The 18,061-nt window shown below is 42.5% G+C and overlaps 1 protein-coding gene across 4 annotated transcripts; it reads left to right on the top strand.

Annotated features, from left to right (window-relative positions):
* The first annotated feature begins 519 nt into the window (after positions 1-519).
* ZNF354C (zinc finger protein 354C) lies at positions 520-15,259 on the top strand. 4 transcript variants are annotated; one of them, XM_072840537.1, is made up of 6 exons: positions 520-1,084; positions 1,224-1,357; positions 1,913-1,999; positions 5,340-5,466; positions 5,917-6,012; positions 10,500-15,259. In XM_072840537.1, exons 3-6 carry the CDS (start codon positions 1,967-1,969, stop codon positions 11,912-11,914), a joined length of 1,671 nt encoding a protein of 556 aa, XP_072696638.1. In that variant the 5' UTR covers positions 520-1,084; positions 1,224-1,357; positions 1,913-1,966; the 3' UTR covers positions 11,915-15,259. The 4 variants fall into 4 exon arrangements, with proteins under 4 accessions (XP_072696638.1, XP_072696637.1, XP_072696636.1 ...); XM_072840536.1 differs by having other exon boundaries at positions 1,199-1,357; XM_072840535.1 differs by having other exon boundaries at positions 520-1,357.
* Positions 15,260-18,061: the final 2,802 nt, after the last annotated feature.

The following is an 18,061-nucleotide window of genomic DNA, read 5'->3' as shown; positions in this document are numbered from 1 at the left end:
TTTTCCAATCACCTTGCCTGTCTAGCACCAGCGCCCGGGGGGACACAGGCAGCGGGCCCGGGGCTGGGGGACCACCCTCCTCCCTCGTCCGGCGCGCGTCCCGGCGTTGCAGCAGACCCGGGAGGGCGGCGGGCTGGTCCCGCGAGCACGCGGCGCGGGGTAACCAACCGGGCCCCCCCCGGGGGTCCCCAGTCGCCTCCTGGGAAGCGTAGTCCTCGCGCGGCGGAAGCATGCCGGGAGTGGTAGTCCCGGGGGCTGAGCGGCTGCGGCACGGCTCCGGCCTTTCTGCGGCGGTGGCGCGGGCTCGCCGCTGAGCTGGGGCGGCCGGCCTGGGGCGGAGACCTCCCGGGGGCCCTCCCGGTGGCGGCGGTGCTGCTGGCGCCGGCCGCGGGCAGGGAGGGGAGTGCGGAGCCGGCCGGGCCCTTCGCGGGCACGGGAAGACGCGGCGCGGCCGGGGGTCGGAGGCCGGTCCCCGCGGGCCCGGCGGCGGTGCGGTGCGGGGCGGGGCGGGGCGGGGCGGGCGTCGCAGGTGCCCGGGATCCGCGCGGGGTGGGAGCGCGCTGCCAGGTGAGCTGGGGCGTGCCCGGATGCTGCGGGCGGGGGCCCCTGCGGCCTGTCTTCCGGGAGACTTGGTCGCGAAGTAAAAACAATAGCTCGTGCGCCCAGCGCTCGGGTGCCGTGGCTGGCAGTGCTAGCGCCCTGCGTGAATGATCTCATTTCATCCGTCGGTATTTATGCCCTGCCCCCATTTTATAGGTGGGGAAACTAGGGCGCAGTGGCCAGGTGGTTGGCCACATTTAGCTAGGGCCCTGGACTGGAACAAGGATTCCCTTCCTGCCCGTTACCATTTTTGATTCTTTGGCAGGTCGCTCTGACTCCCTAAGTTCTCGGTCTTCCTAGCATCTATCACATGGGGCAGCAGTACTTTATTTAGAGCCCTCGCCAGGTTCAGAAACAATACCTGTGAAGCAGCCCAGCTTCTGGTGTGGAGGAGGTGTGCACCAGGGAGTGCCTGTGCTTACTCCTGCAGCAGCCTGCCTCAGCTGGCGGAGGCGACCCAGCCCAGGGGACACCCCACACTCAGGTAGCTGACCCCTCAGGCCAGGTGCTGCTCCCTGAAGACCCCCAGGCAAACCCAGGCAGCCAGTGGTGGCAGCTGTGGCGGGGTCCTTCTCTGACACTTGTCTGGCTGCTGCAGGCACCCTCTTACCTTACCCTCCCAGCTGGGGTTTGTGTGTGAGGACGGCCGTTTCCAGCTGCGGTTGTGATCAGGGGTGACACCTGTGGAACGTGTGTATAGGAGGTGTGCATCTGTGCCAGAGGGAGCGTTGGCTTTAACCACATTACTGTGGGTGAGGTAAGGTAGCACCAGATGCAGGGGTGGGGGGAGGAAGGTTTGCGGAGTTGTGTTATATTCGGGACCAGGCGGGGCCACTCAGGGAAAAGTGCCTGGGTGGGTCATGAGGTAGAGAGACAAGGTAAATGTGGGTAAGTGCCTTTATGGCGTTTCTTTGGGAAGAAAGGGGCTAGGTGGGGCAGGCAGGTTTAGAATTGGCTGACTGTTCAAAAGTGGCAGCCGGGGAAATTGGGTTTTACAGTGTGTACAGTTTAAGGCTTCCTAAGGGCTCCTGGTATCTATGAGTCGCAGTTTGCCGAGAGTCACAGCTAACAGGCTTGAGGTGACAGTGAAGTATCACCTTATCTCAGTTAGATATCATTAATACAGGGAGATGGAGATTGGCGAATTGCCTTAGAGCTTCACTGGCTGGGTAAGCACGCATTTTACTTGGTCTGTGTCATTAATGTGCTTGAGGCTTCACCAGGACCTGGTGGACATGATGGGTGGTTGTAACTTCCTCTCTCCAAGCCATCCTTGACACCAGAGTTGCTCATGACCCCTTTTCCTCTCCAGACCTACCTTGTCAGCCGTCTGCACTCCCTTGATAGGAAAACTGAGAAGGAAAGAATGGCCGTGGATCTGCTGCCCACTGAGGTGACAGTAAGTGAAGTCTGTCTCTTTCATAAATTGCTTTCTGGGTTTAGAGATGGTGGATGTGTTTCCATTCCTTGGGTACTTTGCTCTCCCAATGAAAACCGTGGGGGAATCCAGAGCTCTGTGAGTTTTCCCCAGGATGGCAGCTGTGGATCTAGAGTTCATTTGTGTCTGGACTGGAAAGTCTCTGTCTTTAGCCTGGGGATGCCCGGATGGCTGATTTTTGACCCCTGGGCATGATAAAGCAGTTAATGTGCTGTTTAAGATCCCAGTGCCCCTGACTGCCCCCAGGATAATCTTCTTCACTGAGGGTTGGCAGCTGGCCTACATGGTTTGACAAGCCTTATTTGAAACACAAAAGGCTCCTGCTGAGAGTTTCCCTTTCAAGCCCTCCCAAATAAAAATTCCTCCTTAGCTTCCGGATGCGGCCTAGTCTGTGTGTGCAAATAAGAGGAGATTGCACTTGGAACATCTTGGTCTTCCAGGGTTTTGGTGCACTCTCTTTATCTCGTTGCATTGTATCTGTTGACCTCTGTGAGTGTGCCTGGTGAGGTCTGGTGGGTCCTGTCAACTGTTTCAACTGGGAGTGTCTAACAATGACAGCATAGGGAAGGGGAAGTTCCCATATATTGCAGGTACTTGAAATCAAATGTTAGCTCTAAGGAGACTATAAAGAACTAAGAATGTGTATTATAGTTCTCAGAGCAACCACTACAAATGCAAAGACGTAGAGCTGAAAACTCAATACACAAATTAAAATGGATTCAAAAAATTTCAAAACAAACACACACATCCTGTTAAACAATGTAAGCATATCAGAAGGGGACAAAGTAATAAGCAAAAGATTGCTTTTCTGTTCCTCCACAAACATGAAAGAATAATGAGGGTGGATGGCTTGTGTATTCTTCCAAACGTATCCGTATAGTTAGATAAATAATTTTCAACAAATATGGACTGTTTTGCAGCTTGCTATATTTCATATGAATTAGCAGTGTGTCAAGGTCAAATTCCAACATCAGCCATACAGATCTACCTCATTCTATCTAGTGGTTATATATGTAAAATATTTCATGGGATAAATGTCCTATAATTTGCTTATCTGTTACCCTGCTGATAGATCTATAGGATGTCTTCAGTTTTTCACTGTTGTATTAGTTTCCTATTGCTGCTGTAACAAATTGCCGTAAATGCAGTGGCTTAACACCACATGAATTTCTTCTGCAATTCTGGAGGTCCAAAGTCTAAAATCTTAGACTTAGGTTCTTAGTGGGGCTGGTTCTTTCTGGAAACTCTGAGGGGGAAATCTGTTTCCAGGCCTTCTTTGTGCCTTCAGGGGGTGGCCTGTGTTCCTTGGCTTGTAGCCCTTCCAGGCATCTTCCAAGTGCATGTCTTCAATCTGTTTCTATCCTCACGTCACCACCTTGTCCTCTTCTGACTATGACTCTTGGGTCCTAACAGGGATCACTGTGATTATACTGGATCCACCTGGATAATAATCCAGGCCCTTACCATCTCCTAATCCTTAAGGGGCACACAGGAGGCTCAGTCAGTTAAGTGCCCGACTCTTGTCTCAGCTCAGGTCTTAATCTCAGGGTTGTGAGTTCAAGCCCCACGATGGGCTCCAAACTGGGTGTGGAACCTACTTGAAAAAGATCTTCAAGGGAAGCCTGGGTGGCTCAGTGGTTTAGTGCCGCCTTCAGCCCAGGGCCTGATGCTGGAGACCTGGGATCAAGTCCCACATCGGGCTCTCTGCATGGAGCCTGCTTCTCCCTCTGCCTGTGTCTCTGCCTCTCTCTCTCTCTCTCTCTCTCTCTCTCTCTCTCTGTGTCTCATGAATAAATAAATAAAATCTTTAAAAAAAAGATCTTCAAAGTTCTTTTATTTATTTTTTATTTTTTTTTTATTAAAAACAATTTTTTTTTTTAAATCAAGAAACAGAGAACACAACCATGGGTGGGGTGGAGGCTCAGAGGGAGAGGGAGAATCTTAAGGAGACTCCCTGCCCAGTGCACAGCCCTGACTCAGGGCTCGACCCCAGAACCCTGAGATCATGACCTAAGCTGACATCAAGAGTTGGACATTTAGTCCTTTTAGTCATGTATTTGTAAAACATCCACAGGTTCACTACTCAGCTGTTGGCTTATAAGTAAAGTTCTGCTGAATATCCTTGAGCAAATATCCCTACCCAGTTGTATGAGGATTTCTCGTAGTAGAATCCTAAAAGTAGAATCACAAGGTCAAAATGTTATCGTTTTTCATGCATTCCATCTCTTTCATCCTTTCGTATAAGATTTGGCATCTGGCCAACTTCTGCTTTCTCATATTTTGTAGCTCATTGGGGTTCTCCTGCAAGAATTTACTTTTCTCACAGTTCCGTTCGGCACCTGTATAGTCTTGCAGGTCCTTTGGGTCTTTTAACTTCCATAAAGAGTGGAAACCCATGTTACAGTATAGCTTAGAGATGTCTCTGCCTGAATTCAGTTCCAATCTCCACCAATTTCTAACAGGATTACCTTGGGAGGTAATGTAACCTTTCTGAGATGTTTCTTCATCTGTCAAATGATTTAACGATAGTTATCTTCTTTTTTTTTTTAAGGTTTTATTTATTCATTTATGATACACATAGAGAGAGAGAGAGGCAGAGACACAGGCAGAGGGAGAAGCAGGCTCCATGCCGGGAGCCGGATGTGGGACTTGATCTCAGAACTCCAGGATCGGGCTCTGGGCCAAAGGCAGGCGCCAAACCGCTGAGCCACCCAGGGATCCCCTATAATTATCTTCTTAATAGGATTTCTATGGAACTCAGTGAAGATACTCTGTGCAAAGTTCCTGTCAGTTCCTAATGTGCAAGTATCCAACAAACATGAGCTAATACTACTTTTATCATTTGCTTTATTTACATCTGAGAAATTCCTTTGTGTTTCTGTTCTGCTAGTGGCATTGCCATAATTTTCTAAGTGTATTCTTAAGTGTCAGCATTGTTCTAAGGGTATTCTGATTTTTTCCCCGCCCTTTAATTTAGATTTTGAGTGAGAGGTAGGTGCTCAGGTACTTCGATAGGTTCCAGACTGGGATCGAAATTCTCTGTTAAAAAAAAAAAAAACAAAAAGAAAGAAAGAAATTCTCTGCTGGCAGGGACTTTGCCTTTCCCGACCTCCCCTCCCAACATGTGGCATGTGACACTGCTCACAGGGGGTTCCCAGTAGATATTTGTGTACTAGCTGATGGGGTGGTCCCCAGAATAACACAAGTAGTCAATATGAAATACTTCGACTTTCCCCATACCTACCTACCTAGCGGTGGAGAAGTTGGTCCTGGGTGAGCAGGAGTGGATTTACCGTTGCAGGAGTCTGTCACATTCAGGGATGTGGCCGTGCTCTTCAGCCATGATGAGTGGCTGCACCTGGACTCTGCACAGAGAACGTTGTACCGGGAGGTGATGCTGGAGAACTATGGCACCCTGGTCTCACTGGGTAAGGAGGCTTGTCTTTAATGAAGGATCTGCTGTGGGAGCTGCCTCTTCGGGGTTCAGAGTCCCCACTTTCCCTCCTGCCATGCCCCTGGGCAAGGACAATTATCTGTGGACTTGACATTGGGCATTTATGACAGGATGCCCTTCACGCTCTGCTTTTCTCCTTCCTCTGCTTTCCTTCCACCCTGCCTCCTGACCAGCATCCTCCTCCAATCACTGGGTCTCAGTTTAGAGTCTGAGGAACGAACAGACCTGTCGAGGTAGAGCCCTGTATCAGTTCCGAACTGAGACCTCCCCACTCCAATCCATCTCGAGCGCCCAGGCCCCCTGAGAAGCACCCATGCTCTCAGCTCCCCAGGCTCCCTTCTCCGCACCATGGGTTCTGGTGCCTGAGCTCTGGAGTTGCCCTTTGTACCACCCGCTCAATCCCTATTCCCTTCTTCACGAGCAGGGATTCCATTCTCAACGCCAAAGGTGATCTACCAGTTGCAGCAAGGAGAAGATCCCTGCACCGTGGACAGGGAAGTCCCTCAAGATGCCTGTGTAGGTGAGTGAGTGGCTGGGGAATGGGCGGGGGGCGGAGGGCAGTGCTTACCCATGAGCAGGTCATGAGGAAGCAGCACTGGGAGAAGTTCCCTGGAAATTCTGAGCCAGGGCCTCCTGACAGGAGGCTCTGTGGTTGGAATGGTTTTCTTGGCATCCAGAAGGCCCTCGTGTGGACTCTCTTCTCTTCCCTAACACTTCCACATTTTCTACCTCTTTTCCTTTGCTGCGGCCTCTCTCACCCTCTTCTGCCATCTTGGCCTCTTGGCCTTCACAGTTTTCTTTCCATCCGCATTTATACATGTTCATGCCCAACAGATTTTAAATACTTTACACCTTCTGCCTTGTTTTGAATCTTCTAAATTTCTTTCACCAGCCTCCTATTTCAGAGTGTTGTCAATGCACCCATGTCTCTGATTTCCTAACTCAACATTTCCCTTGTATCTCCTTGGAGTGGGCCATCTTGTCCCACTGTCAGAGTCAACCAGCTCTCCTTGACCACTGTTGCCTTTCTAGCCCAGGGCCTGGCACACTTTCCCTGCAATAGGCCAGCTGGTAAATAGCTTGGCATTGGGGGCCAGGGGTCTCTACTGCAATCCTTTAACTCCACGTTTGTAAAGCAAATGCAGCCAGAGACCATGGCATGTGGACAGGTGTAGCTGCCTTCCAGGAACAGAGCTGGGGTTGGCCCTGAGACCTGTCATGTGCATACCTCTCTTCTAGCCTTGGCAAATCTCATTGGTCTTTAAACTAAAACTTCCAGTTATGGGAGTTGGAGGATCACTTAAAGATGGTCAAATTTAGATTCCTCTCTTTATATCAGAAGGAACAGTGCCTTGGAGGTTGTAAAACCCTTCACTAATAGAGCCAGATAGCTGAAGAGCAGTGATAGAAATCCAGAGCACCAGGTATTTTCTGTTCCCAGTGGGACATGGATTTGCAATATTTTGCTTCTGTCTTTGTGCTTTGGCCTTTAATCTATGATTCTTGCCTTTATTGGCATTTTCCCCCCTCATTCTCTTCACAGATAATTTTCACCTTTATTAAAATACATTTTTCTCCAGATAAAGAGTTTAGTGAGTTGTGCAGCATAGCACTTAAGATCATGGCTTGAATTTAGACATTCCTAATCTCACGTTAGCCCTGCCACTGCTTACACATGCTCTGAGCTCTGGGAAGATTACCTACCCTCTCTGAGCCTGTTCTCCTGTTCCCACCCTCTGTGCCATCAGCAGAGAGATCTTTTTGAAACTCAGGTGTTAATCTCTACCTTAAGAGACTTTGTTGTTTCTCCATTATCCACAGAGGCAAGAACTATTCTTACTGTGACATTAAACCTACTTCAGAGCCTGTCTCCATGTTCCTCTGTGGGAATCAAGGGCCACTTGCATGTCAGCGACGTGTTCTGGCCAAACCTGCAGACTCATTAATTTGTGTGTCATTCCTTCTTGGATTACCACCTCCGTCTTATCCCCTGGAAACCCTCTCACCCTTCAGGATCCATCTGCCCACCTGATCTGTAGGTTCTCCTTATTTCTCCTCCTTCCCAGGCACTATTCATTTCTCAATCACTTGAGTTCACATGGCACATTCTGCATGCATTGAATACATCCATGACAGCATCTGTCAGAGTTAATTATAGTTCCTTTGTTATTGTTTATTTTCCTAATTGGATCATGTATATTTAAGGAAGAGACAAGGTCTTTCTTTGCCTTCTGTGCCTCTGGCATCAAATATCCTGCATTTAGCTAATAGTTTTTGAATCTAATTGAGCTGCCTTTATGATGAACTCAGTGCTGATGAAGCTCAAAATTAAGAACTCAGTACAGCCAGACCACGGCAGTTACATCACTGCTCTGCTTCTGCTCTGTCCTTGCTCTGGTCCAACCTGTCTCCTTTCCCAGATCTGACCGCCTCGTCTTATTATTACCTGCCTGAGAACGTACAACACCTGTATTATTCTGAGTTCCTCTGCCCACTATTTAGGAATTCTGTGCCCAGCCTCATACTGTTTAATCAAAATTTTAACAAATTCCAACCTGGATTTCCTTCTTTAGTCAGTTAGCCTCCCCTAAATAGGTTTACTTCCCCACTGCCAGATGACTTTGCTCAGGCCTTCTTTCTGATATGCAGAGTCCTCTTTTCTTGTTCTACTGAAATCCATCCCCTCTTTATTATCCAATTTCCTTTATAAGACCACTCCCTGAATTATATACACCTGAGGCTTCTCGTGTCAAAGAGGCTTCTCTCTAGTCACTTGTTTGTTTCATGTTATTATTGATTATTAACTATTTGTTCAATAAATGCCTGGTTGGGTTTTAGGAGTCCAACATGTGAGGAGAGAATGTCTTTTCATTTTTGAGGTCACCTGCCCTTCATAATTTTTCCAACTTACTCTGCTTGTTCACACATTATTTTTTTATGTAAGTCATTCTAATTGTGAACTTGTCATGTGCATAGTAAGGGATTAACAAATAACCATGAGATGTGTCCACTGTTCTCCTTGAAGAAATACTTGAATTATTTTCAGGCTTCAATACAAAAAATATTAAGTGATAGAATATGTAAGTAAAACATGTTGTGGAATTCTAAGAAAGAGATGGCTAATTTAGGCTTTACTAGTTAAATTTCTTTAGAAAAACAATGTTAGAGTAGCCTGATAAGTTTCTGGATGGGCAAAGGATGTCCTATTGTGGCAAAGGATGAAAAGAGAGAGGGTATCCTGGTTGATACTTTAAAATCGAAACTGCTAGGTTTCCCATTAACATCATGAAGAAAAATCTGTATTTTTATACATATTTATAGCCTGTATATCTTTTTCTCTTACTATTTGATTTTAATAAAATATATTTCATTACTGAAACTGGATGGATTTTATTGACATAAATCACCTAGTTATACTTTGTTTTATTGTTTAAGTACATATAATTAGCTCCTTAGAAAGACTTAGTTTTAATCTATTTTCAATCATGGATTGATTAAAGAGAGCCACATTTTAACCCACAGTTCCTTAGAATCAGCTCAAGCTAAATCCTTTGACTTAACATCAGATCTGAGCTTGGGGTTTGGGTATATTTCAGAATTTTGGGGCATATTGACTCTGCATTTCTTGTAGACTTTCATTAGCCTAAAAAGATTCCTACAAAGGAGGTTAATCTTCTGGTTGCAGTTTATTAGGAGAGAGAAATATATCTATTTCTCCTTGTGATCAAATAGGAAGAGGAAAAGTGGTGGCAGGGTGGTATGAAAAAACTGTTATTCTTCCAATCACTAGGGATAGATTGTTGAATGTGGCTGATTTATTCTGTATTTTCCTCTTTTTTATAGTCAGCATCCTGAATTTAAATCAGATATCCTCAACGCAGCCATGCTTCAGGGCTGCTGTAAGTTTTAAAGGCTGAACATCCTCTTTTTACAGACTATGATATGAAATCATATTCACATACAGATTTATAAAACTGAAGGAAAACATAGCAGAGATTTTAAAAATGTGTATAGAGTTTTATATTTTTTTAAAATTTTGTTTATTCATGAGAGACACACAGAGAGAGGCAGAGACACAGGCAGAGGGAGAAGCAGACTCCACACAAGGAGTCCGATGTGGGACTCGATCCTGGGTCTCCAGGATCATGCCATGGGCTGAAGGTGGCGCTAAACTGCTGAGCTACCTGGGCTGCCTAATATGTATAGAGTTTTAGCGAGAGCTTGGGGAGAAAACATAATAAAAGCCACATATGAATAGAGAGGAGAAAACGGGTGCCTGGCTGGCTCAGTTGGTTGAGCATGCAAATCTAGATCTTGGGGTTGTGAGTTAGAGTCCCTTGTTGAGTGTAGAGATTACTAAAAAAGAGAAAATAAGTAAACTTTTATTTTTTTAAAGATTTTATTTATTTATTTGAAAGCAAACATATACATGAGCAGGATGGAAGGGCAGAGGGAGAAGCAGACTCCCTGCTGAGCAGGGAGCTGGATGCAGGGCTTGATCCCAGGACCCTGAGATCATGACCTAAGCTGACGGCAGATGCTCAACTGACTGAGCCTCCCAGGTGCCCCATAAGTGAAACTTTTTTTCTTTTTTTTTTAAGGAGAAAATAAAGACAAAATACCTGCTTCATTGCTCAGTATACAGAGTAGGAAATGATAAACTGAAATATCCCACAGTATCCAACTGGAGCTTATGAGCTGACATTTTTCTGAGCCTCATATCTTCTGCTTAGCCAGTTCTCCCTGCATTGACTTCTTGCAAATTGCAATGTCTTCATTTGTTTCCAGTGTTCATTCATCCACTGTATTCTCCCACACCACCACTCCTTCTCCTCTTCACCTCTCTTTCCATCGTGTCCTATTTTTTCCCTAGATGCAAGTCCATATTTGGGATCAAAAGAGGTATTGCAGCTCTTTTATATGTACTATTGCCAGTGTTATTGTTCTACTGATGCGTTTGTCTCTCCCAGTAGAGGTACCATCGTTAATGCTCCTGACTCATTCCAGGTTTCAAGACTCAGCCTGAAATGGAATCCTTGCCTTCCACACAGGACATTTCTAGAGAAGAGACATTTCAGGGAATAATAAAGAAAAGGTCCGTTAAGTTTGGTCACGGGGACACCAATTTTGGACAAACTATGGAATTTGAGAGTGAGACAGAACAGGAGCAACAGAAGAAACCTCTTAGGCAAATGGTGGCCTCCCACAAAAATCCTGGGATTGGAGATGTAAAGCAGATAAGTCTTGAGTTGGGGAAAGGCTTCCTTATAGACACAATTCTTGTTACACAACAGACTGTTCCTGTAGGAAGGATACCCAATATATATTACACATTTGGGAAAGATTTTAAACAGAATTTTGACCTAATGAGACGCTTCCAGATTTATCCAGGAGAAAAACCTTATATTTGTAATGAATGTGGGAAAAGCTTCAACCAGAGTCTTCATCTGATTGAACACCAGAGAATTCATACTGGTGAGAAACCCTACAGGTGTAGTGAATGTGAGAAAACCTTTAGCCACAGATCATCCCTTCTTGCCCATCAGAGAATTCATACCGGAGAGAAACCTTACAAATGTAATGAATGTGAGAAAGCATTCAGCAGCAGTTCAACCCTGATCAAGCATCTCAGAGTGCACACTGGAGAGAAACCCTATCAGTGCAAGGAATGTGGGAAAGCCTTTAGCCAGTGTTCAACCCTCACTGTACATCAGAGAATTCATACTGGCGAGAAACTCTATAAATGTACTGAATGTGAGAAGGCCTTCAACTGTAGAGCAAAACTTCAAAGACACCAAAGAATCCATACAGGGGAGAAACCCTATAAATGCAGTGAATGTGGGAAAGGTTACAGCCAATTTGCCTCCCTGGCTGAACACCAGAGGCTTCATACTGGGGAGCAGCTGTGTAAATGCTTGGAATGTGGAAGAACCTTCACACGCATCTCAACCCTTACTGAACACCAGCGAATTCACATGGACCAGAAACCCTATCAGTGTACCGAGTGTGGGAAAACCTTCAACCAGTATTCTTCCTTCAATGAACATCGTAAAATTCACACCGGGGAAAAGCTTTATAGCTGTGAAGAATGTGGTAAAGCCTTTGGTTGCAAATCCAATCTTTACAGGCACCAGAGAATTCACACCGGAGAGAAGCCCTACCAGTGTAATCAGTGTGGGAAGGCCTTCAGCCAGTATTCATTCCTCACTGAGCACGAGAGAATCCATACTGGGGAGAAACTCTACAAGTGTCTGGAGTGCGGGAAGGCCTACAGTTACAGATCAAATCTGTGCAGACACAAAAAAGTTCACAATAAGGAAAAACTCTATAAATGGAAGGAATATGGGAAGCCTTTTATCTATAGTTCCTCTCTTACTCAGTATCAGAGATTTCTTAGAGGAGATAAGGCCAGTGAAGTTTAATTCTTTTCTCAAATAATTTAAGATTCCTCATTAGAGAATAATAAATAGGGCACAGACTGCATTAGATTAAGTCTTTTTTTTACTTATGGAGAAAATGTTAGTTACCACTAAGTAATGGTGAAATTGATCAGTAGGATTATGAAAAGCACTGATTTCTCAAATTTTATAAGAACTTTTAAATGCTAATAAGGTTTTTAAATATATAGAAAAATTTTAAGTCATGGAAAAAACATAAAAGGCCTAACTTAAAAATATGAAAATAATGGAATATGTTTGGTATCTCTCATTGGAGTTTATTCCCTAAGAGTAAGCTTTGATATGAATTTTCTTTTAAAAGGAGCCATTGAATTAATAATGTAAGCATGAGGTCATATTTGCTAAAATGGCAGGCAAGCAGAGGACACACTCTTTTCCATAAAGAGAAGTTCAAGGTAGAAATGGATTCTCTAAATTCAGGTTTTCATGTGGAAATAATCAAGCTCATTTTTTATGAACTGCCTCACCCGCAGGTTGTATATATAAATATATGTATGTACACCTAGGGCATGCATACATACACACACATAGCTTTGGAATATATATTTTTTCCAAAAACCTTTGATGATTAAAAAAATGTGGCTTAATTTAGAATTTAGTTTTGAAAATTGAAGTTTTGCCCAAATGGAATCTCTTTTCCTTATATTATTTCTTACTTTGATATGATTTAACATTACTGAATAGTCTTAGGATAGCATTATAGAAGGTGCAGTGAAGTGAAGCAAGGGGAGGAGACTGTCACACAAATACTCTCTTATCTGCTGCAGATGGTGCATTTGCAGAATCTAACTATACAGTGGTAGCTCTTAGAACCAGGAGAAATTTTTTTTAAAGATTTTATTACTTATTCATGAGATACAGAGAGAGAGAGAGAGGCAGAGACACAGGCAGAGGGAGAAGCAGACTCCACACAAGGAGTCCGATGTGGGACTCGATCCCAGGACTCCTGGGATCACGCCCTGAGCCAAAGGCAGACACTCAACTGCTGAGCCACCCAGGAGTCCCATGAACCAGGAGAAATTTTAGTTTATTTGTAGCCTTTCACTTTACTAATGAAACTGAGCTTGTTGGGCAGAGTCAAGGCTAGAGTCTAAGTTTTCAGCCTTGGTTTTCTGCGATAATTATAGATATTAATTTTAATAATTGGATACCAACCTCAAGTCTCAAGAATACTATTCAGTATTTATTTTGTAAACTGATTAAGGCACAATTGTGGTAATTTTATCAGTTTCATTTCTGTATTTGACAGGTTCCTCCTAACTGCAGTCCTTTTTTTTTTTTTTTTTTTTTTTTTGAGATTTTATTTATTCATGAGAAACAGAGAGGCAAAGACACAGGTAGAGGGAGAAGCCCCACAAGCCGGCTTCTTGTGGGGAACTCGATGAGGGACTTGATCCCCTGACTAGGACGTGCCCTGAACCCAAGGCAGATGCTCAACCACTGAGCCATCCGGAAGTCCCAACTGCAGTCTTTTTAATTGACTTACAGTCCTATTCTCTCTTTTTCCTCTGTGTCCATTATACCTGCTTTTATAATAACTGTACATAAATTCTCAAATTTAGCTGAGGGCTAAATGGTGAAATTGCTTTTGGAGTTTTCACATACAAGATTGCCTTTTTATTTTTGTTATTTATCTCTTAGGAATTATTTTGTATAAAGAAATATGTGAATATTTTATAATTAAGCATTCTAGTCATCAGTTAAAATTGGTTTTCCAAAGATTTTCCATATTTTTAACATACACTGCATTTTTCCCTGGGCCTACTTCCACAGTTTTATATCTCACTTTAACTCTCACAGTATCTCACTATCATTTTAAAAAGTGTTCTAATAAAAAAGTAGCTAGAACCTTCTGTCTGAGAAAGGTTTTAGAATTAAATGCAGGCTTTTAGCATAGCATATTTCTTGACCTGCCTTAGCTCATTAGAAAATAACTTTATATATTTAGGTATATTTATAAGGCAGGAGTTTTTAAAAAGACTCAGTGTTTAACATTGTACAGAGCCATTTGTAAGATATTCTAGAGAAAAACATGTTTGGTTATCCAATAGCAATGAGCATGCTTTGTGCCCAGATTATGGTTTCCAAATGCTATTCCCCAGTAAGGGGGAACCCAGGCTCATTGAAGAAATAGCTGATTCCATATTTGGAGCAGGGTAAGTATAAGATGTGTCTAAGGTATCTTTTTATGAAACAAAACAAAAAGCACTTAAAGACTAAGCACTCAAAGGACAATGTCAGAAGGACATGGGAGCCAACTTGAAGGCACTCTCACTGGTCAAATTTAAGAGAACTTAAACAAACAAAAAAAAAAGTCACTGTAATTGGTTATAACATGCTAAGTAAAAATGTGCCCATAATGGAAAAATAGTGGGAAAAAAAAGGAAATCTCTCTCTGTAAATTAATTTGAAGAATGCCATCTTTTAACTGTATGTGGAATGACAGATTTAGAAAAATCACCATTTTATAAACCTTCATGTAATTAAATCAGACAAATTCAATGGATGATAAACCTATTAGGTGAAAAAAAATTTAAGGAGCATGGTGTCAAAGGTCACAGATATGAATTGCAAAAAAAAGATATGCCTTTATAATGGAGAGATCTGGCTGTCAAACTGAGTTTCACTACTGGTGGGACAACCTGACATTATGTGGCTCCTGATGAGGTGCGATATGAGGTACACATGATCACCTGCGATGTATTCTTGCCAAGAGTATTTAATGAAAATCTAATTAAACCTCTTAACCAAATTTATGATCCTATTGACAAGAAAGATGAAATAGAGGAACAAGTCGAATTACATGATGAGGAAATAGACAAACCTGGAGTTTGAGACTTTGTACAAGATAACTGGCCTGGACATCTCAAAAAGCCATTGTAGTAGAACAAAAAGAATTCTAGATTAAGGTACTCAAGAATCATAAGCAAGGTGTGATCCTTAGTTGATTTCTGATTCAGAAAAGTTAGAACAACTATAAAGACATTTGGGGGGATATTTGGAGAAATAGGAGGATGGAATGGATTTTAGATAATGTCATGTTTAATTTTCCTAGAAGTGATAATGGTATTGAGGTATATAGGGTGATGTCTTTATTCTTAGGAGATGCATGTAAAAGTTTTCAAGTTTGAAAAGTCATGATATCTGCAGCACATCTTAAGATGAGTATGTAAAAAATTGGTCAGCTGTTGTGAAAAATCAGTCATCTTTGTAGAGGATATAGAGATGTTCATTGGTCATCTTTTACATTTTTCCGTGTTTTTAATTTTAATAAAAAATTGAGACAAAAAGTGAATGATGAATATGAAACTTCTAGTCAGAATTTTTCCTTTGAACTCATGTAAATTTCCTGTTTGAGAGTTTATTCTCTGGGGATGTAATCATTGGACATAAAATAACTTTTGGTTAGTTTTTCTTCCACTTTATTTTTCAATGTGGGGCTTGAACTCATAACCCTGAGATCAAGACCTGAACTGAGATCAAGAGTTGGATGCTGAACCAACTGAGCCACCCAAGCATCTGTTCTTGTGCCAGTTTAAATGTAGTATGCACCTGCCACCTTGTCTTTCCCACCAAAAATAAATAAAAACCCTGGAAAGAATGCATGGAGAAGCCATCTGAGTACCCTGAATAGTATGGTAGAAGGCAGATTTAAGAAGGAAACCAGAATTTGAAGTTAAGACCACTCTGACACTCTCAGGCATTCTTGTGGTAAGGAAGTGGTGGTTAAGCAGGCATCTAAACCTTTGAGGAAGGGAATGCTTTTCCCTGTCCAGAGGCACTATTTTCCTGCTACCTGGACCTAAAGGTAAATTTATCCATGAGGTGCAAGCAGAAAGAATCTAAAGCCTTGAATTTTTAACTGGAAGACCAGAAAAAGGAAGTAACCTCTGGGAACTGGAATGTGTCAGGTGGTAAGAGAAAAAGAAACTCCTAGAGTTGTGTATGCAAGCCTATACTCCACCCTTATCTGGACCCAGAGTCTCATAATACTCAAAATGTCCAGGATATAATGCAGAATTGCACAAAATATAAAAATCAGAAAAATTTAAATATTCCTAGGAAAAGGACAGCAGATATTTTCCCAAGATAACATACATGTTGGGATTATAAAGTAAGCATTACAATAGTATTTCAAAAAGTATGACCATTCTTGAATGGAAACTTCAAAATTCTCAGCAGGAAAATAAATAATGTTTTAAAAAGGGAACCAAGTGGGTATTTTAGAACTAAAAAATAAAATAACAAAATTTACCGAAAAAATACCATTGGAAGAACTCAGTAGCAGAATAGATGTGACAGAGAAAAGAGTGAACTTGTAGATTCACATGTATTATCCAAACTGAACAAGAAAGAAAAAAAATACACAATCCTACCAACTGATGGAGGGGGAGAGAATACAAAATTATCCACTTATGATAAAAACTTAGAAAACTAAAAAAAAAAAACAAAAACAAAAACTTAGAAAACTAGAAATAGAGGAGGAATCATCCTAATAAAGGCTTCTACCAAAACCCCACAACTAACATCATACTTAATGGTAACCAACTGAATGACGTTAAGATCAGGAGTAAGTCCACGTGTCCTATTCAACTTTGTACTGGAAGTCCTTGCAATCAGGCAGGAAAAGGAATGAAAGGCACTTGTTTTAGAAAGGAAGGAATAAAATGATCTTCATTCAGATAACTAGATTGTCCACTTAGAAACCCCAGGGAATCAACAAAGATGCTCTTTGAACATTAAGAGTTAAACTAGGAGTTTATTTAACAAGGTCACAAGATACTAGGTTAACATACAAAAATTAATTTCTGTATCTATGCAGTAGCAACATTTAGAAAATAAATTTCAACAAGCGACTCCATTTGCAATAACTCCAAAAGGAAAAAAAAATTTGGCAAATGCGTGGCAATTCTGTGTTGAAAACTATGAAATGTTGGTGAGTAACATTAAGTCCTAAATAGACATGCTATGTTTACAGATCAGAATATGTCATTTAGTTGTCAATTCTCATCAGTTTATAGATTTAACACAACTCCTGTAAAAATTTCAGTAGAAGTTTCCATAGGCACAGCCAAGCTTCTTTAAAATTTATGTGGAAAGGCAAAGGAATTAGAGTCACCAAAACAATTTCAAAAAGTAAAGTCAAAGGATGGAAAATAATTGACTTCAACTCTTATTACACCCTGATGAACTGACAGCACATTCTCAGTCATACCATTGAAATACTCTAAACCAATGAAAACTGCCTCCTAATCTGTTTATGTTTCTGGTGAGTGATTGTCATTATTCTACCAAGAAGTTCCCATGTTGGGTCCCTTAGGAGTTAGTGACATAAGGCCAGAAGGCATCTAACTTGTATTGATCCATATCCTGTGTATTCTGGTAAACCAGTTCTGCAAGTATATTTCCCAATTCACACTCTTCCCTCTTTTAGGAAAGATACAGAAACTGTGGCAGAATAAGGAAGAATAAACCTTTTCGGAATGAATGCAGGATGAAAACAACTCTTTCTCTCAATCCTATAATTAGCAGTGAGGAAGCCCTGGTGTCAAAGACGATAAGATTTGTGTGATATACACCAAAAAGGGCTGCTGGTGGCTTTTTCTGTTCTGTCTTGTGGAGAGATTAGTTTGCTTCATATGTTTGCTTGTGACCCTGTTTGCTTTGGTAGCTTTGTACTGCCCTCTGCTGCTCCACCTCTGCCCTCAGTTATTTATTCAACCACAGAAATCACATTTCCCACATAGAATGGACAGATATTTTAAAGGATTTTCCTTGTTACATATAACATATTCAGCAAAGGTCCCTGGTGTTGAAAGGGCTAAAACTAGAAACAGGCCCTGAGAACCAAGACTGGGATAAAAGTTGAACTACCTTTGAAGGGCAGGAGAAACCATGTTCAAAAAGCTGCTCCTTCTGGAAAGGAAGTTGGTTTCTTAGAGTCAGCACCACATTGCCCCTACAGGACAAAGGCAAGCTGCTCCAAGCTACAACTAGTAGAGAGGTGGAAACAAGCATGATAAAATCCAGAGAAGAAGCTGCTCTCAGAGGAAAAGAAATGCAGCATCTCCCATCCTGGGTCTGGGACCTGGCAGCTGTGTCTTCATCCTG

This window comes from Canis lupus, chromosome 10, assembly GCF_048164855.1.
Source record: "Canis lupus baileyi chromosome 10, mCanLup2.hap1, whole genome shotgun sequence".
Classification (NCBI taxonomy): Eukaryota; Metazoa; Chordata; class Mammalia; order Carnivora; family Canidae; genus Canis; species Canis lupus.
This window is presented reverse-complemented; position numbering and strand designations above follow the sequence as displayed.